Source organism: Strix aluco, chromosome 25 (genome assembly GCF_031877795.1).
Source record: "Strix aluco isolate bStrAlu1 chromosome 25, bStrAlu1.hap1, whole genome shotgun sequence".
Lineage (NCBI taxonomy): Eukaryota > Metazoa > Chordata > Aves > Strigiformes > Strigidae > Strix > Strix aluco.
Window position 1 is genome coordinate 5,274,452 of NC_133955.1, and position 26,108 is coordinate 5,300,559.

General features: G+C 55.4%; 2 protein-coding genes across 5 annotated transcripts; one reads left to right on the plus strand and one right to left on the minus strand.

Moving 5' to 3' along the window:
* Window positions 1-223: 223 nt before the first annotated feature.
* FRS3 (fibroblast growth factor receptor substrate 3) lies at window positions 224-14,238 on the minus strand. 2 transcript variants are annotated; one of them, XM_074850544.1, is made up of 8 exons: window positions 14,072-14,238; window positions 12,988-13,054; window positions 11,460-11,594; window positions 11,176-11,264; window positions 10,459-10,645; window positions 8,288-8,449; window positions 7,543-7,700; window positions 224-6,747 (listed from the first exon to the last, which is right to left on the minus strand). In XM_074850544.1, exons 4-8 carry the CDS (start codon window positions 11,239-11,241, stop codon window positions 5,821-5,823), a joined length of 1,500 nt encoding a protein of 499 aa, XP_074706645.1. In that variant the 5' UTR covers window positions 11,242-11,264; window positions 11,460-11,594; window positions 12,988-13,054; window positions 14,072-14,238; the 3' UTR covers window positions 224-5,820. The 2 variants fall into 2 exon arrangements, with proteins under 2 accessions (XP_074706645.1, XP_074706646.1); XM_074850545.1 differs by lacking the exon at window positions 12,988-13,054.
* A 3,058-nt stretch (window positions 14,239-17,296) lies between these two features.
* Window positions 17,297-26,004, plus strand: PRICKLE4 (prickle planar cell polarity protein 4). Of its 3 annotated transcripts, none has more exons than XM_074850249.1 (8): window positions 17,297-17,748; window positions 22,702-22,848; window positions 23,049-23,156; window positions 23,238-23,375; window positions 23,481-23,681; window positions 23,932-24,118; window positions 24,310-24,627; window positions 24,916-26,004. In XM_074850249.1, the coding sequence occupies exons 2-8, from the start codon at window positions 22,705-22,707 to the stop codon at window positions 25,407-25,409; spliced, it is 1,590 nt and encodes a 529-aa protein (XP_074706350.1). In that variant the 5' UTR covers window positions 17,297-17,748; window positions 22,702-22,704; the 3' UTR covers window positions 25,410-26,004. The 3 variants fall into 3 exon arrangements, with proteins under 3 accessions (XP_074706350.1, XP_074706352.1, XP_074706351.1); XM_074850251.1 differs by lacking the exon at window positions 17,297-17,748 and adding an exon at window positions 17,794-20,776; XM_074850250.1 differs by lacking the exon at window positions 17,297-17,748 and adding an exon at window positions 22,491-22,619.
* Window positions 26,005-26,108: the final 104 nt, after the last annotated feature.

Consider the following 26,108-nt stretch of genomic DNA (forward strand, 5'->3'; position numbering starts at 1 on the left):
AACACAGCAATCATTGCTCCAGGTAGACAACATAAGGACAGAGACATTATTCCTTCAGGGAAGAGAGACCTGGAAAAAAAAGGTTGCAAGAAATCCAGCTTGAATTGTGTGAGGACAACCGGTGATTGTTGGCCTGGCTTTCAATTTTACATAAAAAGTAAAGTTCACTTGGAAATGTGACAGTTGCCTCTTGGCACCACAAACAAAAGACAGGACCACCGGATAATCATCATATTCCATTTATTCTGTATACATTCGTAGTGCACGTTAACGTAGGACATGAGCACTCCTCGGGTCACATAGCACTGCTGTTGTTCTTCACCTGTAAGGTTACACCCGGATGAGATATAAAGAGGGACTGAACGGATATCCATAGAAATAACCTGAAGAAGCAATTACACAGCGAGATCAACCCCTCTAGTCAGAGCAACTGAATCCCCGGTGGCCAGAGCCCCGAAGCACCTTTGTTTTTCTGCCATATCAGAAATGTTCAGTATCAAAGACACCAGTACAAGTAACAACAAGGAGAATCGCATGGGAGGAGAGCTTGAGATAACACAGATGCATCTGGGCCTTTCAACTGTAAAATCACATTCACTTATGGAAGAAAAACAAATTAGATCCCTTCTTTACAATTAGCCTTTTCCATACGCTGGCCTTTAATTGCCAACTTCAAAGCTCTCAGGATTTCCACTAATGTATTCACCTTTGGTCCTGTTTGGTAACAGGAATCTAAACCTGTTCTGCTACCCGTGTGTGGCATTTCAAGACACGCCAAGTTTGGGGGAAAGACAAACTTCCCAGAAAGACTGATGGCAGCCCTCCCAGAAGCTGAATTTAGGCAAGGCGTTCATTAACGATCATTTGTTAATGATACTTCACAGTCAAGATACCACCTGAGAGGGCTGAGCAGCATCACACGGAGGGACAGAGGAAAGACTGGGAGAAAATGACTGAGAGAACAGACAGCTGTAATACCAAGCCCTGGCTTGGTTTTTCTCTCAGTGAACAGCATGGTTTAGGTAATAAAGATAACAATACTTCAGTAACAACCAACATATTCAAGTCTCTTTGCAGAAATATTGATCTTTTAATCCTCACAATCCAGCCTCTCCTTTGCCATCCTCTCCCTGTAAGGCAGGTACAGCTCACAGATATTCCAACCTCCTTCCCTGGGGGAAAAGCAGGCACATAAAATGGGTTAAAAGAAAAAACAAATCAAAAAACCCTCCCACGATAAAAGACAACTGAGTGCTGGGAGAAGCTATATTCTGACCAACAGGTTCTTGGGAACGGGAAGGGTAAAAGATCTATTTATGCATTCACCAGGGAAGAAATATCAGGGGAAAAAGTCCAATTGATTAACTCAAAACTCAAACAAGAACCACTTAAAAAGGTTAAGACAGTCAAATCCTCTCTGCATAGCACACGGCTGCTCACCAAGCCATCCCCTGAACTTCAACCTCACGAGCAGAGGAAGGAGACCAGCGAAGACACGATACAGTCCCCAGCGGGGGCTACACAAACCTGCTCCGCAGCCAAGCACGTAACCCAACAGCTACGCTCGTGCTGCCAGGTCTTAGCCATTACCCAAGCTCACTTCATTTGGCTGCCTAAACTTTTTTTTTGGAACCAAAGTCTCAGCAAACACAATAGTTGACTGAACACAGCTCGTTTTTCCAAGTTACCAATTCACAGACAAAACATGGAGGCAAACCCTCTGCCTTGCAGAAGCAAGCTTGGGAGAGCAAGAGATCTCCCAGCTTCAAGTCAGCTTCAGAGACTAACTCCAGGGCAGGTTTCAGATGTACCCGTGCTCACTCGTTTCCTCCTGGTCACCTGTGTGGCATCAGCTGGATGCACAGAGCCCTGGATGAATCCTTCTTAACTCAAAACCAGATTTACGGGTGCAGCCACAAAGGGTGAGGTATCCCATCCATTGGGAAAGTCCAGCAAACTTGCATGTAAGGCTCAAAGCAAAATCTCCAAGATCCATCTTTATAAGGTGCCATAAAGATACAACATACTGCATAAACATGATTTCAACCAAAAGAAAACAGTAACAAGGAAAGACTCCAGGGAGTTACCAGAAGGGATCCGTCCTGCCTATCACCCGGATCAAAGACCTGAAGGAATGGGAAAATGCCAACTCAGATGTCTTCATCTTTCAACCCAGTCCTGGCTTCTCCTCCAAAACCATTTCAAGAGCGGCCACTAGAGGAAGCTGCGACACTGACGAGCACTGCTCGGGCTGTAACTCGGGGAGAAATCTGAAATAGTGACGTTTCTGCTCCTGGTGCCCCAAGAACCGCCGCCTCAGTGTTCAAACACGACTCCGGTCTTTCCTTGCACCTTCACACCACCCGCAAAATTGAATATTAAGAAGTTCTCAAAGGGTTCTGGCTACTTAATGTGGGCATCGCTCTTGTGAAGTTTTCCAGAAAAGCAAAAAAGTGAGAAAATCACTGGGACGTGAACCCCATGTGCCCCCTGAAAGCCATAAACGAGAACTGATTTCCTGGCTGCCTGCATGGCGTTTCCCATTTAATTGCTTAAACATTAAACAAACCCACTGCAAACAATGAGCTGCGACCGGCTTTTCATTCCCGAAGCTTTCTGGGGAGTTTGCAATACCGCCCGAGCGAACCCTGCTGAGCCAGCACTGCTGCTCCCCAGCCCAGGGCCACCAGGGAGGACACAACGGGATGGAAAGCGGAGGACGGCGCAGCAAGGCACCCGCCGGATCACTGTGCACTCAGCCAGCATCAGCTCTACGTTTTCTCATCTTTAAGGTCAAGGAAATTCTTCTTCTCCTTCTTGAATAGGTGCAGCATCCTCCGCTGTGAATGGGATAAGGGATGCCATCAGGGAACAGCGATAATGTATTTGCTACGTGAGCACACGGCTATCGCACAGCGGTCTCCTTGTCACTCCTGCTTTCGGTGTCCTTGGGAGGGAGGGGAGCATCAGATTTGCTGAAGAGGAAGGGGAGGCACGAGTCAAACAACCCAGTTTGTCTGGAGGACGTGAAAGTCAGCAGTTCAAAAGGTCAAAGCCAGCTTTCCCAAAGCAAAGCTAATTTAGAGTCGCCTAAACGAGATGGCTGCCGGGGCTCGCTGGGAGCCCAGCCTTTCTGAGGAGCCAGCAGCACCGCTGTGCCTTCCCTCATCCCCGGAGCTCACAATATCCACAGACTGTGATCCCTGAAGCTCACAATAATCCACAGACCCTCACACCAGCCTCATCCCATCCATCAGAGACACGCAGCCAGGCTGGTGGCCACAGGAAGCACCCACGCAGTAGCCCCAGGCCTCACCTGCTTTCTCCCAAGACACCCAACAGCATCTTCCCTTGCGCCTAAACCAACCTCCCGTGCGGGTGGGAAAGGGCCCTCACCTCTTCCTCCGTGTAAATGTAAAACATTTCATCCTTTTTTCCCTTTCTAGGGGGAAGAGGGGAATAAGTATTTTGCATTTCTCAGCTCAGGCAGTGGACAGGCAGGTTCACACAGGGGCTCCCAGAGCACTGCCCTGTGCTGCCATGTGGGAGTTGCCAGTGCTGCCCCAGAGGGTGACACTCACAGCTTAGAAACTCTTTATTTAAGTAGCTTATTTAAAGCTTAATGCAGTTAACTTTTTTATATATATATATAAATATAAATAAAAACAATTTCTTCTCTCACTTCCCTAAATGAAAGCTAGATTTAGGGGGATGCATTACTTGTCTTTTTTTTTTTTTTCCCCTTCAAATAAAGTAATTTGCTATACATATAAAAATATATTACTTGGGTTTCCTTTCAGTTATAGACCACACAAGGGTTGGGATGGAGAAAAGAATGGAAAACAAGCACAAGGACTTCCCCCCCAAAAAACCAAAGAAAAACCAGTGAATTGAAGCATGTGGTGCACTTAGAATTTAGAGTGCAACAGCAAGCCAAGAAATCCATGTTCCGCCAGCACAAGCATGGCATTACTTTTATCACTTTTTCTGAACTGCATGGCATGTGTCCTTGCTCCCAAAAGGGTCACATTTCAATATGACATTACAGCACCAAACCCAAAAAGGCTGAACTTCAAAAATCCAGAAATGACGTTTCTGGCCCCCAAAAGCAGGTTGCAGCTGGACAGTCGGGTTCTCTCCTCTTTCACACCAAAGGCTCAGACTTCAACATCAGAAAACATTAGCGACAAGGAGAACACAGCAAGGCTTGGCAACATCTCTGCTGGCAACAGGACACCCCGCAGAGCACTGGATCTCTCAAGTCCTGTCTCAGGGAGGAAGGTGAAGAATAAACAGCAGAAAGGTGGGACTCCAGAGCAGCCCAGAGCACTTCTGTCTCATGGAAACAGCTTATAATGGCAACGAGTAATCCAGGGAGGGGTTAAGCTGCAGCGTGTCACCATGCGGAGAGGGGAGATGGAACATCCTGCAACAGGAGAGGAGCAGAGACCCTACACAGGACCTCACACAGAGGCCTCACAGCTCAGCTTAGCCTCAGCCCTGGTATCAAGAGAAAAATCCGTATCAAAGGCCACAAATTTACCCGAGAGCTGAAATTTAGCCCTTCCAAGTCTGTAGCTGTAGGAAACAAACTGCACATTCACTCAAAACACTGATCAAGTATTTCTCATGGACCCAGCCAGGCACGTGGGTGTAGGCAACGACTTTGATACAACTCCAAGCTCAGCTGCCTGGCAGCTCCGCTCGCACTCCCACGTCTCCTGCACCATTTCCCACCCACCCTGTGACAGTCAGTCCCAGTCAAAAATTTTTTGATTCACAGCTGCTCTTTTCCCCAACTGCAGCTCAGCAAAGCCACCAACCTCTTCTGAGATCTGTCCCCCAGAGAGAGGACGTGAGCCACAGCGAGTACACGTTTCATATTGGCACCGGTTTTGGCAATTACAACAGGGATGCAAAAGAACATTTAATAAATAAATAAGTAAACAAATAAATAAATCGGCAACACTTCTGAACAGCCACCAAAAAGAACGCCTAAAAATCAAAACAGGACACGGTACAATCGAAGTTTTCTATACCAAACCTCAAATCTCTCTCATAGTTGCGGTCTTTGCCTCCTCTTTCAAAGCAGGGTCTCTTCAGGAAATCAGGTTTATGTGATCACAGTGTCTATGCCCATGGCTGTCTGTCCTCCTCTATTAATTTCTAGAGTTGCCCAATTTAAATCGAATCTGAGGAAGGGACAGAAGTATAAAAAGCTTCTACAAGTTTCAAGAGAATAGGAGAAAGGAGCGAGCTGAGGGGGAAAAGACCGCAGCATGAGTTCCCAAGTCCTCAGGGATCAGCGAAACGCCAAGGCAAAACCCAGCGGCAGAGCTCGCCTGGAGTCGCAAGGCAGGAAATCCACGGGAAACAGGGTGGATTTGCAGTGGAGCTCCTAAAGCAACTCGCTTCTAGAAACACACCTCCACCACGCTACTGCCCTGCCCCTGCAGCCAGGCTGCTGGCACAGCTCAGGGAGCTGCCAGGCAATAGCAGAGCTAACCCGATCCGAGGCGGTACCCACGCAGTGCTGGTGCTATTGCTGGCACCTTCTGCCCCTCTCACCAGAAATTCAGCCCTCAAACAGCAAATCAAATATCCCACAAGGCTTTAAAAACAAACTACACGGGCGAGACAGAGAGGGGAAGACAGACAGACAGACTAGCCTTAACATCAGCTGTAGGAGCCATCCCATGACACCAGGTGATGGGGTAAGGAGGGAAGCAGAAGGCAGTGGCGAATGGAAGTCACACCGGGCAACACGCTGAAGGGCAGGCACCAAAGCCACGACACAGGGCTTGCACTTGGCATTCCCCCTCACAGAGGCAGGTCAGTGCTGTTATGTCGAGTTTTCCGCGAAGTCCCATCATCTCTCGGCAGGGCCCTTTGCAAACTGGACATGGCCGCTGTCTTTTTTAGGTCAATGACCGCGTAGGAGTCCGTCCGGCGGGCTTCGTGGGTGGCAGGAGGTGGGACACGGGGCACCGGTGGGTTCTGATGTCCCTTGCACGGCTCAGCCTCCAGCTCCACCTGGATGTAGTTGAGTTGCCGCGGCTGCTCTGGACAGGGCCGGGGGAAGTCGAAGCTGAAGACGCTGGGCACGCAGCTGCGCCGAGGCTTTGGCAGGAAGCCGCCACGCCGCTGGCCGCTCCCCCCGTGCAGCGCTACGTTCTCCGAGTTCATGTAATTCTGCAGGGGATCTTCTTCACCAGCCTCGGAGTAGCCGTTGGGGGAAGGCGTCAGCACGTCCCCAGCGCCCGCGTCCTCCTGGCCCCGCCGGAGCGGCTGGCACTCCCACACCGGGGGCAACGAGGGCAAGTTCTCATAGTGCAGCAAGGCCGTTCTGCGATGAGAGCAGCCGGGTAAGCCCGTGTCCTCCCGGGTGAGTTTCAAGCGCCCGCCTCGGCAGAGAGAGGAGGTGCTGGGGGGCAGCAAGCCGTTGACGTTCTCGTAGACGCACTGGGGCGAAGGGCACTCCTCCTCGCACTCGTTGTTGTTGTTGTTGGGGGGGCAGAAGTGCGTCCTGCACTCCCGCTGGTGCCGACAGATGCGTCTGTAGTTGGACGTGGGACCTAACACGAATTTAACCTCCCCTGGCTGCAGAAAGACCTGGGGGTTGCGGTCTTCGAGGGAGCAGCTGTGGTTCCTATGGGGGAAAGGAGGGTGGACTTCAGGCAAGGAGTGCATACAATGCCGGCCCCTCAGCTCCTGATCACCATTGGCTGTGTTGACGTAGGTGTGGGACTGCAAGGAGAGAAGCAGAGGGACAGTGAAAGAAGAAGGGAAGAGTCAAGAGCAAAGCAGCTGCCAGCAGCCAAGAAACCAATAGGAATGGAAAATTTTTCGGTGGCTGATGAAGCAGGAGGAGATGAAAGAATTTCCAAAGTCGAAAAGATTTTAGGAAGCAAAACACAAAAGTCATTTCTGGGCTGAAGGAGAGACAAAAAGGAGTCCAACCACAGAAGACACACATCATCTATTTCACGCTCGATGCATACGGCACAGAACAAAAAGCAAAGCCACTCACAAACTATTTCCTTGAGCAGCTTATACTGGTGACACTGCAGCACTCACACCTACCTAGGCCTCTCTGAACATGGTTGAGGCAAGCTGGATTTTGTAGGGAAAAATCTGAAATTCTAAAACTGACAACAAAGAGCTGAACATCAAAAACAAAAAGAGTTTGAACTTGGGTATGCATCTGCACATCAGTTTAGGGGTTGCAGCAATAGCTGACAGATAAGGCGACGTGACTTGGGCTCACAAGCCAAGTGCTGCTGTTAAATAATTGCCACACAAACACTCGCAGATCAAGGAAGTGAACTCAGCCTCGATACAGCATCTGTTCTAGTGAAGTGTCAAGAGAGATGAAGTCTACAAGAGCAAAATGAAGCAAGAGAAAAAAAAAGGATGACAAGGTATGAGGATCCCCTGAGCTTTGCTGGAGTAAGAGCAGCCCAGAATTGCACAGGACTGCTAGCAAAACAAGCTGCTTGTGCATTGCTTGGAAACAGCAGAATTTAGGACATCCAGGTTTACCTGCTCCTCAGGCCCGATAAGGGCATGAGTAGAGTCTTCACCCACAGAGGAATGTCTCAGGCTGCTCACAGAGGGGTGGCGGGCTGCGGAGTATGATAGGGTTTCTCCAGGGAAGCTGTGAAATCCATTGGGAAATCCTGGGACAGTGTACCCCAGACCTGGGAGAGAATTGAGACAGAGAAGTATTAGAGCACTGGTTTGATACAAAATAGAGTTGACTTAATTTTCACAGTAAGCTGGCCTCTTAACTGCACCCTGTGAGTCAGAATCGGCCCATCTGGGGAAGATCCCTACGACAAAGTACCTAGTATAGACACAGGGGCTCGGCCCTCTTGTTTAAGTTTATTTAAGTCACTCCTAACAGAGACAGGAATAGAGCAAATCTGAATTCTTCCAGATGTGGTTTCCTCTAGGAGCTGCCTGATCCTTGTAGGTGCCACTTAAAAAAGGCCACTTGGCAGCGGTCCAGATGGAAACCAACTGAAGGGTGACAACTCGGTTGACTATTTGAAGGGCTTTTTGTTGCTGTTTCCTTGGAAACAAAATACCACATCACAGACAAGTGGGGCTTTAAAATAAACATGCTGCACGGGGCACATGTGGACATAAAGACACGGGTCAGCAGCGAGGCAGCACACGGGAGAGATCCACGGGCTGCAAAGGGCAGTTTCACACAAGCAGTTGAGGACGTCGCCCACGTCTCTGTGTTCCCCCCTTGTCTCCCCAGACACCGAAGGAGACTTACTGTTGGGTGCCTGGGGGGTCCGGGAGAGCTCCCGCTCTGTGGGGTGACTGTTCCTGGTGATGACAACAGGCTCTTCCACTACGTTGATACTGTTACACTGCATCAGGTCCTGAAGCAGATTAAAGATCTCCTCTGCTCTGGAACACTTGAAGGCAAAAATCCCTGCCCAGTGACAAAGAGGAGGGTCAGAAAAGCAAGAAAGCAATCCTGCTTTAGCGAGATTATATATAATTCCCGGCAATATAACGAACGGGCAACTCTGATTTCTTTTGCTGTTTATAACACAATCAACCCCTGCAACCCACAGCCACAGGAAAACAACCACAAACTCAGCAGAGTGTTGCATCAACAAAAATACAATGCCATGACTGCCATCTGACCAAATGGTGCATTATTACAAGAAAAACAGCGAGCACCCCAGTTATCTCACGACGATCAACCCCACACGAGCAGAGGTGTGAGAGGGACAGGCTAACCGGTCTCGTTTCATCTCTAATCTTCTATTTTAACTTGGCACCTAGTCCAATTCTCATTACCAGGGAAAAGTCTATCCAGTGGCTACTGGAAGCCGAACTGGGCCCTGTGAAGTGTGCACGTGAGGGAGGGACAAGAACGTCGTATTTCAAAAATGTACGGAATTAAACAGCGTCTCCCCAAAGGAGCAGCCCAAACCAGAGCTGGTGTGCGCAGAGCTAACCAATTCCAAGCTGGCACGCACACACACGCACAAAAACCATAGCAACGAGAACAGCATGGCAACAACAGCTGCTACCCCAAAGAAAAAGGTTTTAAAAATTCTGGACAAAAAAATAGCTATATCTGCCTTATATAAGGTGGGGAGCAGCATCAGGAAGGAGTCCTCCAAATAAAATGAACTAAGCAGAATAAAATCCTACAAGGAAGGGGAAAAAAAAAACTCATCAAAACACAACGCCGTCCCTCTCATTTCCGTCTGCTTTAAGACTGATGAGTAAGTATGTGCCTGCTAAAAATTCTGTAATGTATGAAGAGCAAGTGGCTCTGCTTTATCACCACTACCTGGACCTAAACAAAACCGAAACACACGCAGCGCAGGATTTTAATCACTGATCCGCATCCTGCAAAAGGCAAAACAGAAACTGAAGACAAGCAATTCCCATCGCTGGCAACTGATAAGCACATGACTCCGGGAGAGGAAACCCCCCCTCACATAAATATTAAAAAGGAGCATACGGCGCTACAGATTTGCGCAGTGCTTTACGCAGACACCGAACAGTCAGGCGGAGTCCTTTTGGGTAAGGAGGAGTTTACAAACACATTAATAGAATGAGGAAACAAACTTTTTTTTTCCCGGGGATGCAGACGCCAAGAAAATGTTCAGCTCTTTAAAAGCAAGAGAGACAGACTGGTAAAGGAACTAACAGGCACCACTGTAAAATTGGAGTCTATTCCCAGCGCTGCTGATGACTTGGCATGTGCTCCTGGGTGACTCACTTCCTTCGCTGTGCACAGCATCCCCATGCATAAAATCAGTAAAACGTAAAACTCCTTTCCCTCTACGTTACAAAGTGTTGCCAGACACAAAATGCAAAGCATTAAGTAGAACTAGCACTAACCAAGGCAGAGAGAAAACCAAAATGTGCTCAACTATTGGTACCGACGTGCATTTGGCAGCTCTGTGGAATAAGCAAACCCCAAGAGGGACCTGCAGAAAGGTGCAGGTGATGCCCTTTCGCTTTATCCCCAGAGTTAAAAGATGCTTAACAAAGCTTCAGTCTTGCAAAAAGTACTTTCTAGCTCCTAAGGAAAGAAGCCCAACCCCTCGTACCACATCTGTGCATCGTTTGGTACCGAAGCACAGAGCTGACAGTGTAATGAACATCCTCTCTGACATTAAATACGCCCCGTCCAACGCTCGAGCCTGCTTCACCAATTACCTCATGAGCACCGACGCCCTAGCAAAATGAGACCATTAGATTTATACCCAGGTCTTGAGCCATGATGTTGCTCTCATTAGCGTTTTAATCAGGAGTATTAACTGTATGTGCATGCACACTCCGGTATTCTGGGCGAACAGAGGCTGCAAAAGAAGCTGTTGATTCATTAGATGCAGGAATTTGGGAAGACGCAAGCATCAGCTCAGCCCCGCTGCCTGGGAACAGAAACCTCAGCGCTCCTTCCCCCACACTCACCCTGCCCCGTCTGGCAGCGACGGCCGCTCTCGAAGGAGAAGAGGTTGGAGTCGTAGCCGTAGCGGCGCAGGCAGAGGTAGGGCCACCTGACAGCATCTCGCTTGTGAGTGTGCAAGATGAGCTCCGTCTGTGTCAGCTCCATAATCCCAGATCCCAGCTCGTTACCTTCATCGTCCACGTTCGTTACCTGCCGAGGGCACAGAGCTCACGTAAGGAAACTCAGGGCACTGGTATCAAAAAGCCCACCCGGGAAGATACTGGAATTCCCGTGGATTCCCCCTTCATTTACAGAGATGCCTTTTTCTCAGCCGGGAGCATGAATTCATTGCTGGCAGAAGGCGCCAAGCCGGCAGCCCTGGAGACTCTGTGCTTGGCAGTTCAGCTGATGTGTCTCAGCACAGACACTGGAACACAGCCCTGAGCAATAAAAGGTTTCTCTCCAGTTCCCCATTTCCTTGCTCAGGCTGAATCTCAGTGCAGAGGCAATTTCTACTGCAAATACAAACATATTTGCAGCAGAGGTTGCTTAAGGAAAGGAAAAAAAAATCCAAACAAACCAAAACAGTAATGCATTTGCAAATCTTATCAAGGGAAAGACTTCTCTGCAAGAGCAGAGGCTTTCTTTCCTTTCATGCCTGGAGTCCAACCCATGCTGGGCTTGGCTAGTAGTCGGTGCTGTCACAGACTCTCTGATGGGGATAAAGACACAACACTGACCTTAAATTTGGTGGGATGGTTGTCTGGGATGCTGTCTCTGCACAGACAACTGCAGCAGCTCCCCATGACGCCCGCAGAAGAGGTAATCCCTGGGGAGAGGACACAAAACATATTTTCAAACTAACTCCTCCCGTCCTCTCCAAACACACAGCATTTACAGCCTGTATCCTCCCCGATCCCCCTGCACGTGGCCCAGTGGGTTTGGATCTCAAACTCTTTGATGTGTTGCTCGATTAATGGCCACTGTACAATGTGAGGCTAATTAAAAATATCAGCTTTCTTACCATTAGGCAATTGTTGGATTTTTTTGGAGGCGTGAGAAGAAATTCCCACTACTGTCCCTCTATCTCCTTCGGGACTTCATGGTAACCAGGTGTCAGAGTCACCTAAAACACAAGGGAAAGTGTCCCATCTTCCACCTGACAAGGAGAAAACAATTAAACAATTAAAAACCAGAGAAGATTAAAAAGCAGGGGGTGGGGGGTTGTGACTGAAGTTCCCTTCAAATATCAGAAGGAAGGCAGGAGCACTTTTTTTTTTTAATTAACTACCTGTATTTATATGAATATAGAAAATAATTCTGCACAGACCACTCCTGTAATTTCTGAAAATATACACAGTCTGCAGCTGAAAAAAACTAAAAATCAGGGATATTTCACTTCTTGGCTTTGGGATCCTACACAGCAGTGTGGTTTATCAGAGCTACTGTAGCGCAAATAAAACACAAGAGTAATATTGAATGGCTGGGGGTGGTGAGGGTACAAGGAGTCACACACATCTGCTGCTGAGGAATGTGAAGGGACCTTCACCCAGTGGCAGGTCCCTAAGGGTCAGAGAACCAGCAGCCTTAAAAGCAAGGGAACACAAGAGCTGTCCTACTTTGGACTATGAAAAGTAACAAATGCCAGAAAACACGAAAATTCCGCTATCTGACAACAGTCAGCAAGTGCAAGTATCAAGCAGGCGGGAGTTGCACGCGCTAGTAGTGAGAAGTACTATTGCAAACTTAAAGGACTCCACATCCACTCTAGGGCAGGGGATTCAGCAGCAGATAACACAAGAGGATGCCATGTTTTAGTTGGCGAGAACAGCTAACGATGTCTCCATCTGAGGTGTGAGACAATAAAGCCATATGGATAACCAGCCTGGCACTACAGCAGTAAATAAAATGAAAAGGCTATTGGAAACCTCTCACTCTGCCATGCCAGAATCTGCCTCACCAGTCACTCCAAATTAAACAATGAATCACAGAGTTGCATCTCTGTGCAAAACCACGTTGCATAGCTGCTCTCAAACTCCCTCGCGGCACAGAGCGGAGCCAACGGGAAGAGCTGGCGGTGAGCTGACCAAGGGGTCCCATTTCATTTTTTACATCAAAACAGAACACAAATCACCTTTCACCGCAACCCCCTGCCTTAGCCGTGGCCCCTGAAGAATTCCCTACCATGTCCTAACCCTGCAAAGCCTTCCAGAAGAGGAATGCTTCCTTCTGAGCAAGCTGAAGGAGCTCGGGCACGAATCAAGCCAGCTGCCACCTCCTTATACCTGTCACCCCTAACAGTACTAATGCCACACGCTCCCCGCTCAACATTCCTGCTCAAGCCATCCAATTTGTTTTTCTAGACTCCGTATGGATTTACTCCGTGCTGACCTTACAGGGTTTGATCAATAATTTAGCAACAGATCCCTCTCTGCTTCATCTAATCTGATCACTAGGGGCCTTGTCCTCTACAGTCTCTGCATTCCCACTCCCATCTCATCAATTCTCTCGGTAAAAAAAAATAAAATAAAATCCTGTAGAAAACACATTACCTTTGCCCCCTCTTTCTTCTTTATTCCTCTCTCTCTCTGGCGTTCCCTCCACCTGCATCTGTCTAACCTGCAAGGGGTTTAGAAAGAAGTGCTGTTACCTATCCTGAACAGTTATTATGGTCAGAACTGAACAAACAAGAAAAGAAAACATTGTGAAATCCCTGAACACTCCCTCCGAGCTTCCCGCTACTCCTCGCTGTTGAATATTTTAGTGGCATCCCTTTCACGCAGACACCGAGACTCTCCAGTCTCTCGACACGCACCTTTCCGACGTTTGTCAGTTCAGAGCCTTAACTAGTCGAACCAGACACCCGAATAGTACGGTACGCTTCCCTGCGAGCAAGAGCACGTGCCTCCTAAAACCAGCAACCCCATCCTCCCAGGAACCCAAACCTAAACCCTCCTCAAGCCTTCGCAGCCCTCCTTGGCCCGGTTTCCAGAGCACAGCTCACCCTTCCCGATTTCACAGCCGGGTCGAGCGCTCTCCTCCCAAACCCTCTGCTCCTATGGCAGCTCTGTCCTTACCCCCAGGCCTTCAGAAGAACCCCCCCCCCCAGTCTTTGCCGTCCTCCAAGCAATTCTCTTAAACCTGAGACTGTAGAAGAGGGTCCACCTAATCCCAAAGGGCCAGAGCACCCCAGCACCCACCGTGAGGGCCCTGAGCGGGGGCACACAGATACCTCGCGTGGGAATGCCCATGGCCCCACAGCACCCCACCCGTGAGACGCAGCAACGGACCCACTGCCCCCCACCAGCACGGGAGGGAGGAGAAAGGCTGCAGGGGGGCACCTCCAGGGGCAAGAGGGGCCGGTGACAAGGAGAAGGGGCTGGAGGGAGGAGGAAGGGGCCCGCACAGCCCGTGGGGACGGGACGGGGGGTGTCATGAGGAAGGGGCGAGTCCCGGGTGGGTAACGGGGAAGGGGGTACAAGGGGGCGGCTGGGGGGTGCGGAGGGGGTGCAAGGGGACACCGTGGGGGACGACAGGGGGGCAGGGGAGCGGAAGGGAGGCCGGGGGCAATGCGGGCGGCCCCGGGCCGAGGCGCGGTGCCGGTGCCGAGGGAAGGCCCGGGGCGCGGGTCGGTACCTGAGGCGCTGCCCGGCTCCGCCGTCCGGGAGCTGAGGCTCGGGCCCCCGTCGCCGACCGGCCCCCAGCCCCGGCCCCGTCCCCTGCCCGGCCCGCCGGGTCCGGGCTCGGGCTCGGGGACCGGGTGCGGGTCGGGCCCCGCCAGCGCCGCGTCCCCCCAGCCCGGGCCGGGCCCGCCGGGAGCAGCGAGTCCGCCGGGCGCTGCCTAGAGCGTCTCCGGCTGGGAGGACCCGGAGAGGCCGGAGCGCCGCCGCCAGGGGGCGCGATGGAGCCGCGGCGCCACGGCCACGGGGGCGTGGTCAGGGAGGGGGCGGGGCCAGGGCGAGGGGCGGGGCCGGAGTCGGGGGGACGGGGGGGGGGTGATGGGAGGGTCTGGGGGGGGGGTGATGGGAGGGTCTGGGGGGGCGGAGAGGAGCGGGGGTGGTCCTAGGGCAGTAGGGTGATGGGGGGGCAGAGAGGCGGGAGGTTTTATAGTGGGGGTCAGTGGAGGGGGGCTTGGGGGGTCTGAGGCAGGAGGCGGTGCTGGGGGGTCAGGGGAGGGGGATTGGGGGGGTCTGAGGCAGGAGGGGGTGCTGGGGGGGGTTGTGGAGGGGGATTGGGGCGTGGGGGAAACTCTAGGGGGGGTCAGTGAAAGGGGATTGGGGGGGTCTGGGGTGGGGGGATGCTCTAAGGGTGGTCAGTGAAAGGGGATTGGGGGGTCTGAGGCAGGAGGGGGTGCTGGGGTGTCAGGGGAGGGGGATTGGGGGGGTCTGAGGCAGGAGGAGGTGCTGGGGTGTCAGGGGAGGGGGATTGGGGGGGTCTGAGGCAGAGAAAGTGCTGGGAGTGTCAGTGGAGGGGGATTTGGGGGGTCTGGGGTGGGGGGATGCTCTAGGGGGGTCAGTGAAAGGGGATTGGGGGGGTCTGGGGCAAGAGGGGGTGGTAGGAGGAGAGGAGGGCGATTAGGGAGCGGTCTAGCGCAGGAGAGGCGCTGGGGGTGTTAGTGGAAGAGGATTGGGGGGTCTGGGGCCTCAGTGGAGGTGGATTTGGGGGGTGGGGGGTGGGGGGATGCTCTAGGGGGGTCAGTGAAAGGGGATTAGGGAGGTCTGGAGCAGGAGAGGGGGGCTGGGGGGGGCACTCTGCACCCAGCCACCCTCATTCACAGCATCCCTGCGCACCGCCCACCCCAGTTCCACCAGTATCGGAGCACTAAACCAGCACAGTCAATGGCAGCTCGGTGCTGGGGTCCCACGGGTGGCTGCACCCCCAAACCACCTCAACGAATGCCCAGTAGCTTGTGGTCGGGCTGTGCGGGATCCTGGCTCAGCATCAGCACTCCTAAATAATAACATCTGGGCTGGTGTTTGGCCTCGGATGGGGCACGGCTTCCCGACGGGGAGCTCGCGGGGTCTCCGGGAGGGTTCCGGGCACGGGTGAGGGGGCTGCCCTGAACAGCGGACAGCAGAGAGGCCACGAGGAGAGTTAAGCTGCGCTGCGGATTTTCCAGTTGCAATTTTTACAATCGCAATTTTTACAATGACAATCCCACCGGCGCTGTTAACGGCGCGGAGCCGTCGCACATCAGCCGTGGGTTTGGAGGGGTGGCGGGGGCTGTTGGCTCCTCGGCCACCACACGTGAGTGCTCCCAGACTGCTCCAGCGCTGAGTCGTCGTGCCTCGCAGCCCTGCCCTTTCTGCGGGGATGCTGCCGGCTGCGCCCCGGTCACGCCGCGGTGCTTTGGCAGCAGGGAAGCCCGTCGGGCCGGCGTCCTGCCCATCACACGTGCCGTGTCGCGGGGACGTGCTCACCCAGCGCCCGTGGGGGACCTTGTGGCGTTTCCAGGGTGGTGGCTTCGGTGGAACGGCGGCTGGTCCCACCTCAGAAAGCCTCGAGTGACCCATCTGTTGAGTCTGAGTCCCTCTGCCCGGCTGGTCTCCTAATGAGGACTTTGCCCATTAATCTCTCCACGGCGCAGAGGGATGGTGGAGCGTGGGGAGTGCGGGCAGCGGCCGCTTTGCAGCTCAGGCTGGGAGCAGGCAGCGGGGAGGAAAGGGGGGAGCCCACCACCACCCGGTGGTACAAAGTCCATAGCAGCAAACGGGCCAAGATAAAGCTGCCGAGACCAACCTCCCACCGAAGCCAAACAGCGGATTAACTTCCCCGGCACAGATCTGAGACCTTAAAGGGTCCGTGGGGAACTGCGGTGCCGGTTCGACAGCCCCGGTGGGACCCCTGCGCGGGGGAGCGGAGCGGCAGCCTGTGGAGATGCTCACCTGCCCCTTCTCCTTTTCCTCCTGCTTTTTTCCCTGCCCAGGTGATTTTGCAAAGATATAAACCACCAGTGAGCAGTGCAGTAACCTGTGCACCAACACGGCCTCTCCCAGCAGTGCCACGGGCTTGCCACCAAGCCTGGCCACCTCCTCCGACAAATTACCATCACAACACATTTAAAGAGTCTGAAAGGGGATTAGGGAGGTCTGGAGCAGGAGGGGGTGCTGGGGGGGGCACTCTGCACCCAGCCACCCTCATTCACAGCATCCCTGCGCACCGCCCACCCCAGTTCCACCAGTATCAGAGCACTAAACCAGCACAGTCAATGGCAGCTCGGTGCTGGGGTCCCACAGGCGGCTGCACCCCCAAACCACCTCAACGAGTGAACCCTGAACCCTGATCCCAGAGACCTACAGAATGCACGAGCCACCTGCACCCCTCGGGGCTCCCAATGGAGCCCCAAAAGAAGACGCAGCTCCTGGACAGCGAGGTGCTCGGACCACGCGGGTGGCAGAGGTCTGGTCCCATCCCTTCAGACGTGGGTTTTTGGGGGGATGCTGTGTCTGCGCTCATCCCCAGAGTCACATCAGCAGGCAGGAAAATCTTAGGGCATGTGATAAATACACAGAAATACAACAAAGACGCTCTGCCTTGCGTCAGAGACACTGATAAATTTTACCCTGACTCTTGCCCGAGCGCAATTGCTGCAGCTGAAGCCGGTCTAAATGGCTTTTAGGAGACTCGTCAGGTGTTCAGGGCTTGCAAAAACTAGGACATCCTGACTTGCCTCTGGCTAACTCCTTTGTGAGAGCCCAGCCAAAGTTTCTCCACCTCTAAATTGGGGTGTAATGACACTTCCCCTCTTTCATGAAGCTTCAACTCTTTCTGATCTAGGTAGGAAAATAAATCACCGCGCGGATCATAAAAGTCATCAAAACGGCAACCTGGGGTGAACTGAGCCGCAGATGGAGGGAAGGGCGCGGACGCTCGGAAAATGAGAGGTAGCGAGAAAAACAGATGTCATCTAGAGCTCTTTCCCCTGTAGGGTTAATGTACAACCCCCCCCTCCGCCATCCTTTGCTCTTCCCCTCCCTGCCTGCCGCTGGGATTCCCTGCCATTGGCTGTCTCTGTAGGTTTAGGCTAAAAAGCCTGTAATTAGGACCCCGGCTGACACAGATCCAGTTTCCTGGGCAGGCAGATTAAAAAAAAAAAAAAAAAAAAAGAGAGAGAGAGGAAAAAAAAAAAAAAAATTGTTTCCCTGACTGAGCTTGGATGTTTTCCTTTCGCTTTGTAAAGTTTTCCCTGCTCAGGCTCCATTCCCTCGTCTCCTCCGGAGCAGGGCGGGACGGCGGCGGCCAGAGCGGGGCTGGAGCAGCCGGTGGAACCGGGAGCGACGGGACCCGGGGCCCGGGGCGCGGGGAAAGGGCAGGTAAGTGAGGCTGGAAAGGTTTCTCAGGGTCGGTTCTCTGAGCTCTGCGTTGAGCTGGAGTTGGGGGAAGAAAGTGGCTGGGAGGCGGGGGGCAGCGGGAGAGTCCCCATCTGGGAATTGTCACAAGGGGAAGAGAAACGAGGGGAGAGGGAGGGTTTTTTGGTTGTTCTTCTCTGGGAGAAATAAATGGAGGGAGGAGAATGATGTTGCTGTCCCCGCGGTCTTTGCTTTTGGGGAAATGTCCCCCGAGAGCAGGAGACAGCATCGTGCCAGGCTCTGCCATCCCGGGCTGTGTGGCCACCGCCGGCGCGGGCAGGTGCGTGGGCAGGGGGCTGGCAGGGCTGCCAGCTCCCGGGGACAACGAGGGTCTCTGGGAAGGGGTCTTGACTCCGCCATCCCTCCTCCACCTGGGATTCGGCGGGAACAGGATGTTTTGGGGTTGGCGATGGAGGTTTTCACCGGAGGCGGTTGGGCCGGGGTGAAATGTGGTGGCCGCGGGGGGGGAGGTGGGGTGGCGGCTCTGGCTTCGGCTGGACGAATGGCTGAATTACGGCAGGTTAATGGGTTACTGCTCCCCGCCGAGCCGGGGCCGCCAGGCATCCCTGCGCTCTCAGGATGGGGGAAAACACGCTAAAAAAAACCCCTTTGCAGCACTGGCACATCCACCGGCGAGCAAACAGGCCACGGCGTTGGCCACGGTCCCCTCTGGTGACATGGTGCTGTATGGCAGAGCAGGATGCTGAGACCCCCCATCCTTTGAGGGGCTGCGCTGACCCTGTTCCCCCCCGCTGGTGGCCCATGAGACCGCTGTGCCCAGCCAGCGGCACCCAAGCGTTGCTCCACCTCGTGCCATCACAGATCCAAAAGCCACCGCGGGCTCCTTCGTGAGACAGGCTCCAGCCTGGGCAGCCTGGCTTGGGCTGCGTTGCAGGACTAGCTGCTCCGGCTCGCCTTGCCAGACCTCAGCTTATCTCGTTCCAGAAGAGATGCATCTTTATTGCTCTGCATCTTTATTTCCACGCACCTTCGCTGCAGCTGTGTTGACAGGAGCTGAAGCAAAAACAGGTTATCCTGTGGGTGAGGTCGTGAATACGGAGCTAAACTCTGAAAGCTGCCAGTGCTTTTGGGTGCTTGAAAAGGTGTCTGGTCTTTTTGGGGATGGTGAGCTGTTGTGTTTCCTTGGGGTTGTGGAGCTGGGGAGTGTTTGGTGCTTCTGAAAAATAGGCTAGAGGGGTCTGAAAGGGGGTCTTCTGAGATGGAGAGGTGACTTTAGGAAATCAAAGGCTGTGGCAGAGATGCAGCCCAGCCCCTGGCCGTGCTGGGAACAGGGAGCCTGCGCTGAATGCGAATGGGCCGGGGTGGCTGCACTGCAAGTTAATGTGTGACCTTGGCAGGAGAGGGCTGGGAGCCCGCACACGCTCCCACAGCCAGCTGGAGACAGGGGCTGCTCCCGGGGAGCCAAATAACATTAATATTCCCATGAATTTTAGCCTCTTGCACCCAGGGAGCTGCGACTGCTTTGCAAAGAGCTGTAGCGACTGCAGGGAGCGTGCTTGGAGCAGGAAGGGGACCATTGCGGGGTCAGCACCAGGAGTGGAGCCTGGACGGCCGTTTGCAGCCGTGCTAAGGCCAAAAAGCTGTGAGCAGGCAGGGGAGCACAGTGGGGGTGTTGCCCATCCTTCGGAGAACGCAAGGGAGCCGAGCAGTTGCAGTCTGGAGGAGCTCCCACAGGCAGGACAAGAGGCTTTTAAAACAAAGGCAAATGACAGCCAGTGGCACTCAGCCTGCCCGACAGGTCCCTGGGACGTCCCTTCTCGGGGGACGCACCTCCAGCACTCGGGTCTGTGCTGGCAGGGAGGGGTGGCTCCCCAAAGCACCCTCCTGCCACCCCACCCGACACCTGGGCCAGGCTCTCCTGTCCCTGTTTTTGAGGGCAGAGGCAAGCTGGGAGCATCCCTGTATCCCTTTTGCAGGGGAAGAGCAATAGCAGGACTGCCTGGAGGCAGCGAGGGAGGGCAGGAAGGAAGAGGGGACAGGGATGGGGAGCAGAGGAGCCCGACCTGTTGGGGCTGCCTGGCTCCTTAGCATGGGAGGCGCGTACCTCCGTCACCGTCTGGGGCTAATTACAGGGACTTGTCTACAGTCCAGACGGCTGCCAGCCAGAGTAATCACATCAAACCAGGCTGGGCTGGGCTCTCCAGCACGGCCCCATGGATTCACAGCAGCCGGGAGCACTGCCCTGTCCACTCTCCCCCAGCATCACCCCACTGACAGCCCTGGGACAAGGTGTCCTGCTCACCCTGCCATGGAGGCTGGAGCCACCCAGGCACCACCAGCTCTGCTGAGTTCACGGACCTTCAGAGGGGTCTAATTACAGCAAAGCCCCAACAGATTAGACAAATGCAGCTTGGAGGCTTAAGAAGCCAAGCACAGCCCAGGACTACCATCCGCCTGCTGTGGGGAGGGAAAAGCAGGGACATGTGTTACCCAAGCAAGGCAGCAGCAGAGCTGGGACTGGTCACTGAACCCGTGGAGGTCCCCATTCAGCATCCCCAGGGACACGTGTGATCCTCCTGTAGAGCCAAGGCTGGTTACTGCCCCAACACCAGCGGTGGTACAGTGATCCTTCACCAGCTCAGCAAGGCCAGGGCTCTCTTTGGTCTGTAGATACAGAATTGCATCCAATTATTTCATCCCTATCCCCTCCAGAGCTGAGCACAGCTTTGAACAGCACATACAAGCAGCCCTGCAGTCTTTGTGGGCTAAGCCCAGGGCTGGCAGACCCAAACCCCAGGAAAGGGCAAGCAGCCCTTTTGTTTTATCCCGCTGATTAGCCAATCTGCAGCGTTAATCATTGACCCAGATGCATGGCAGGGAAACCTGAGCTGCCCAGGATGATCCCACCTGCTCCAGCTCCTGAGCTGGCCACGTTGGGGTGCAACGCCAAGATGCTACATGGTGGCTGTGGTGGAGGGAGCACACTGGGAGCAGGCGCTGAACCAGGGGTGTTGAAGGACATTGTAGAGAGGTTGGTGCTGGTCTCTTCTCACGGGGAATTAGCGACAGAACAAGAGGGAACGGCTTTAAACTGCAACAGGGGAGGTTCAGGCTGGACATGAGGAAAAAATGTTTCCCAGAAAGAGTGGTCAGAGAGTGGAATAGGCTGCCCAGGGAGGGGGTGGAGTCCCCATCCCTGGGTGTGTTTAAGGGCCGTTTGGATGAGATGTTGGGGGATGTGGGGTAGGGGAGAACTTTGTAGAGTCGGGCTGAGGGTTGGACTCGATGATCCCGGGGGTCTTTTCCAACCTGAAGGATTCTGTGATTCAGTGATTCTGTGAAGGTGTTTAGTGGGAGCAGTGGGGATGCAGCTGCTGGTGCTGGCTGGGGTGGCCCTGACAGCATGGACAGGGGGGATAAACCAGACGTGTAGAAGTACTGTCCCAGTGCGGAGGAGTGAAGGGGTCCTCATGGTGGCAGTGATGCAGGCGGACCTCGGCGCATGGCCTGGGGGTTACCATCCCTCAACCCTTGTCTGAGCCCATGCCCGGCTGCTTGCTATGTAAAACACTTTCCAGAGCAGTTGATCCATCCGTGGTGGGCATTGCACGGGGTGAATCCAGGTGTCCCCTGAGGCCGTTCGGTCACAGCGCCGAGACTTGTCAGCAGCTCAGCTCCATCCCACCCGCATCCCACCCTCGCTCCCCAGGCCGGGGCAGGAAGCACGGGCAAAGGGCGTCAGGCTCTGGGCTGGCATCCAGGGAGCCCCAGGAGCCACCACATCGCCATCTCGCCTTTGTTTTGGAAAGCCAAGCCAGGAAGGAAGCGAGCGGTGAAAAGCGCCGCGTGGGGAGGAGGGGACGGGACCGGATGGGTTTCCACTGCGTAACCATTAGCCAGGCGAGGTGGTGGCGGCTGGGCGAGCCGGCTGCCGGGGCAGGAACAGCCGCTCAGGGCAGAACAATAGCAGCCTGAGGGGAATAAATTATTTTCCACTGAATTGGGCTAAACCTCAGTCTCCTCCCACTGCCCCACTCAGGGACAGGCCACTAAACCAGGGATTAGCTTGTGCCAGCAGAGAACTGGTGGCAGCCAGGGAAAACCTCCCGCTGTGGGTGAGCGAACAGCCAGGGCCGTTTCCCAAAATCTGTTCCAGCTTGAGCACAGACACCCGGGGTCTTCCCTGCCCAGCTTCAACCCATCACCATCCCTTCAGCTCCTCCTGCTTGCCAAAGCCCCTGCCCTGCTGACCACCCATGCCCTCAGTGTGGGTTTGTTATAACCCCTGTTGTAAATTTAGAAGCGAAACCAGAATATAATTTTGTAATTTTACTGGAATAAAAACAAGCAAAACAGCGCTGGGTACGCCGGGGAGTCTTTGCTCCGCAACCAACGCACACCTATGCAAGGTAACACAACTTCCTTTATAGTCTAGCTTCATTACATATTCATAAAATGGGCGTATTTCCTCCGAGAAGTTTCCACCTCCAGGCTGCGCAGGTGTAGTAGAGCTTCTCGAATCTTCTAGTGTGGTCTGGGGATTCAATACAAGGGTCTTTCTGGCAGCATCCCCCTCTCCCTTTGCCCAGGCGCAACAACAGTCACAGTCTGCGGTTATGAAAACTTTTAACCAATTTAACAACAAAACCACGGCCACTTCCCTTTAACATATATACATTGCAAAATGCTTGCAGCACATCTGTTTCCCGTATGCCCACGCTAAAGGTCACTCTATTTCACAGCACGAATCACCATTGCATTCCTCACATCGAGGTCGTAGTGGCACTGAGCATCATCCCGGCTGGACCTGCCCCGGGGTCCCTCCCCGGGACAAGGGGCTGCTCGTCCTGCTGCCACGTGGAGACAGTGGGCAGGTGGGGTGATACGTGTCCTGGAGGTGGACCCCTCCTCCCTGCCTGGCCGAGGGTCTCCCCAGCTCTGATCCTCTCTCCCCAGCTCATGTCCCTGCCAAGCCCCGCATGGCCCCAGCGAGACGAGCCTCCCCCCTGCGGCACTGCCACCGGCCTCCCGCCAGCCTCGTCCGACAGCGACTCCGGCTGTGCCCTGGAAGAGTATCTGGAGCCCCCCGCAGACCCCCCCGAGGTGGGCAGCACCCCGGCTCTCCCGGGGCTCCCTTTGCTCCCCACTCTCCCCCAGCCCTGCAGGTGCCATCCACGGGTGGTACCCGCAAGCAGAGCACCCCCAGCCCCAGGATGAAACACATGTTTTAGCAACTTTGACCAACACAGCTTAATCACCCTAAAAATCTGCTTGTGTTTCTCTCTCCCATGCAACACCCCAAGGTCCCGCTGTGCTTCGGCCCCCGCTCGCCGCAGCCAGCCTCTCCTGCCGACAGGATCCGGCTCCGCGCCAGAGCCCTCCTGCAGCAGCTGCCTCCTCAGGACTGCGATGTAAGACACGTATTTGTTGGGTGCTGCCCACCCCGGGGCTTCACCCACCACCCATCCCCTCACTTCCCGCTCCCCGTGCAGGAGAGATACTGCCCCGACCTCGCGGAGGAGGAGAGGAGGCAGCTACGAGCCTTCAGCGCCCGACGGAGACGGGAGGCCCTGGGGCAGGGGCTGGCATGTCCCGTGCCAGGTCCCTGCCATGGCTGTCCCTGCAAGAAGGTGAGGCATCCCCCCGCCCAGCACCGGGCAGCACCCATTCCCCAGCGGGGACCCGTCCCCAAAAGCCAGCCTGGCCCCAAACCCCCACGTCCTTTTGCCTTGCAGTGCGGCAGGAGGCTGAACAAAGGGGACCCCGGGATTTCAGCGTCTCGGCTGGGGGATCAGTTCTGGCACCCGTCCTGCTTCTCCTGCCACTTCTGCCACCAGCCCCTGGTAGACCTCATCTACTTCCAGCAGGACGGAAGGATCTACTGCGGCCGGCACCACGCCGAGCTCTTCCGACCCCGCTGTGCCTCCTGCGACCAGGTGGGTGCCAGGCAGGGGAGAGGCTTTTACCTCCCTTTTGCTGTTGTTAAAAAGCTCCTGCGCTTGGCTGGGGGCTGAAAACGCAGCGAGCGCTGATGGGCAGGAGGTCCCTTCCTGAGCCTTGCAGAGAGCCCTGTGCCCGTCCCAAGGCATGGGGGCTCCTCCTCTCTCCTTGGCACAGCAAAGCATCCTCCGGGCTGTGCGTTTTCTAGTCGGGTGCTTAGAGGATAGGTTGCTTTCCCCCCTCCAGCTGATCTTCATGGAGGAGTGCATCGAGGCGGAGGGCCGGCGCTGGCACCTGGAGCACTTCTGCTGCCTGGAGTGCGACGTGCCCCTGCGCGGGCAGCGCTACGTGATGAAGAGCGGCCGGCCCTGCTGCCGCGACTGCTTCGAGAGCCTTTTCGCCGAGCCCTGCCAGGCCTGCGGGGACCCCATCGGTACGACCCCCCCCCGCCCCATTCCCCCTCCCTGACCCCGGGCAGGGTGCAGTGGGGCTTTCCTTCCCCGGGGCAGGCGGGACGTGGGCTGGGAGGGCTGCGGAGCCAGAGCCCCGCGGCTGGGTGCGGAGGACGGGTGTTGGCACACGGCCGCAGGAAGAGCCTCCTGCTCACCCACGGTTGCCTCTCAGGTGCCGACAGCGAGGAGGCCACCCACCAAGGGCTCCACTGGCACGCCCGAGCCGCCTGCTTCTGCTGCAGCCTCTGCCGAAAGCCGCTGCGGGGGCAGCCCCTCACCTCCCGCCACGGCCGGCTCTTCTGCTCCGAGACCTGCAGCCTGGGGTGGGATGCGTCCTCCACCGCTTCCGACTCCTCCGACTCGGCTTTCGCCTCGGCTCCGTCCCCCGACTCGACGCCCCTCTCCCGCGCTGGCCCCGCCGGCAGGACCACGCCGGGGACGGGCAGCACCTCAGCAGCCGGGGGCTGCAGGCAGAGGGTGGAAGGGGCAGGTAGGGACCCTACTGCTACGTGGTGGGAGGAGAGTGGGAGCAAAATCAGGCTCTGCTCAGCCCCTGGGTACTTTATGGGTCTGTCGCACGGGCGCAGCCCAACCCAGGGCTGGAGCAGCAACGACGGGCCCCCAGCCCACCCCCTGCAGCAGGGCGAGCACTGGTGGCTGGGGTTGGGTTGGTCCAGCCCTCCGGTGCACTCCGAGGCAGCCCTCGCTGCACGAGGGGCTGTGGCAGGGCAGGCTCAGCCTTCCTCTTCCTCACCCATCCTTGCTTTCCTCCTTCCAGAGGCTTTGCTGGAGCAGGGCCCTGTGCATCCTGCGTTCAGGAGCCTGGAGAACTGCGGAGCAGCTGCCAAGGAGCGGAGCAGGGATGCTGTGCACACAGTGATGCTGGGACCACCAATCAGCCACCCCTCCGCCCCCCAGCCCAGCACAGAGGGTCTCAACGAGCCTGGAGCCTTGGGCCACCCAGTTTTGGGGGACCCTGACCCCCGAACACCCGCAGGCAATGGAGACGCACACTTTCGAGCAGGGACATCCCCTGCCCGCCACAGCCCGCGGCCAGAGGACATCGACCTGCAGGACATCACGGAGGAGGATGACTCCTGGTGTCCCACCTGCTCTTCATCTTCGGACTCGGACTCGGAGGAAGAGGGTTTCTTCTTCGGGAAGCCCATCCCCAAGCCCGGGATGAGTTCCCTGGGCAGGGAGCCCCTGAGGAGGGCCAGGGGCACAACGGCAAAGCGGCGGGGCAGCAGCAAGCACTGCAGTGTGTCCTAGCAGCGGGGATGGCGGTGGGGGGGCGGGGGGTGTGTCCTCATCCAGCACTGCCCTCCTGCCAGTCCCTGCCAGGTCCTGCCAGCCCCTGCCACAGTCTCAACACGTTCCACGCGGGTTTTGGACGCAGCCCAAGGCTGGTGGGAAGAAGCCGCTGGGATCCTTCCCCCCTCCGGCAGCTGCTGGCAAAGCACAGCCTGCAATTCCTGCTGCAATTCCTGCTGGCCTCTCCCGCAATTAGGAACAGGTAAAGCAGGTAGGGAGCAGAGAGCCGGCAGCTCGCACCCAGGGCTCCCACCTCAGCCAAGGCAGCAGCCCCCGAGAGCCGCCCCGCGCAGGGGAGGGCAGTTGGGTGCTTAAAACAAGGGCAGCTGCCTGCACTGTCCCGCTGCCGGGGACCCACGGGGACAGGAGGGGTGCTGGCTGCCAGGGTGGGATCCTTCTCTGCGACACGTTCTTGAAGGATGAAGGTCACCAGCAGCCGCTCTCCATCCCTGGTGGCACTGCATCCTGATGCCACCGCGGGGAGGGGATCAGGGGGGGCAGCTCTGCTGCTGCCAATGACGATGCTCCAATAAAATTTTGGCTGAAATCTGAACACGGGAGAAGCCACCACACGTCTGCCCCGTTCCTCCCCACGCCAGGGTCACTGGGGGACCCCACAGGACCACGTCACCAGAGGGGTGTGGGCCCTAGGGGTGC

Coding starts and splice junctions, on each gene's coding strand:
- FRS3 (XM_074850545.1), bottom strand. CDS start 11,241: ATGGGGAGCTGCTGCAGTTGTCTGTGCAGAGACAGCATCCCAGACAAC. Junction 8,450..10,458: donor TCGCTGCCAGACGGGGCAGG/GTGAGTGTGGGG, acceptor GTCACTGGGCAG/GGATTTTTGCCTTCAAGTGT. Junction 7,701..8,287: donor GACCCCCCAGGCACCCAACA/GTAAGTCTCCTT, acceptor ATTCTCTCCCAG/GTCTGGGGTACACTGTCCCA.
- PRICKLE4 (XM_074850249.1), top strand. CDS start 22,705: ATGTCCCTGCCAAGCCCCGCATGGCCCCAGCGAGACGAGCCTCCCCCC. Junction 22,849..23,048: donor CCCCCGCAGACCCCCCCGAG/GTGGGCAGCACC, acceptor CAACACCCCAAG/GTCCCGCTGTGCTTCGGCCC. Junction 23,157..23,237: donor TGCCTCCTCAGGACTGCGAT/GTAAGACACGTA, acceptor CTCCCCGTGCAG/GAGAGATACTGCCCCGACCT.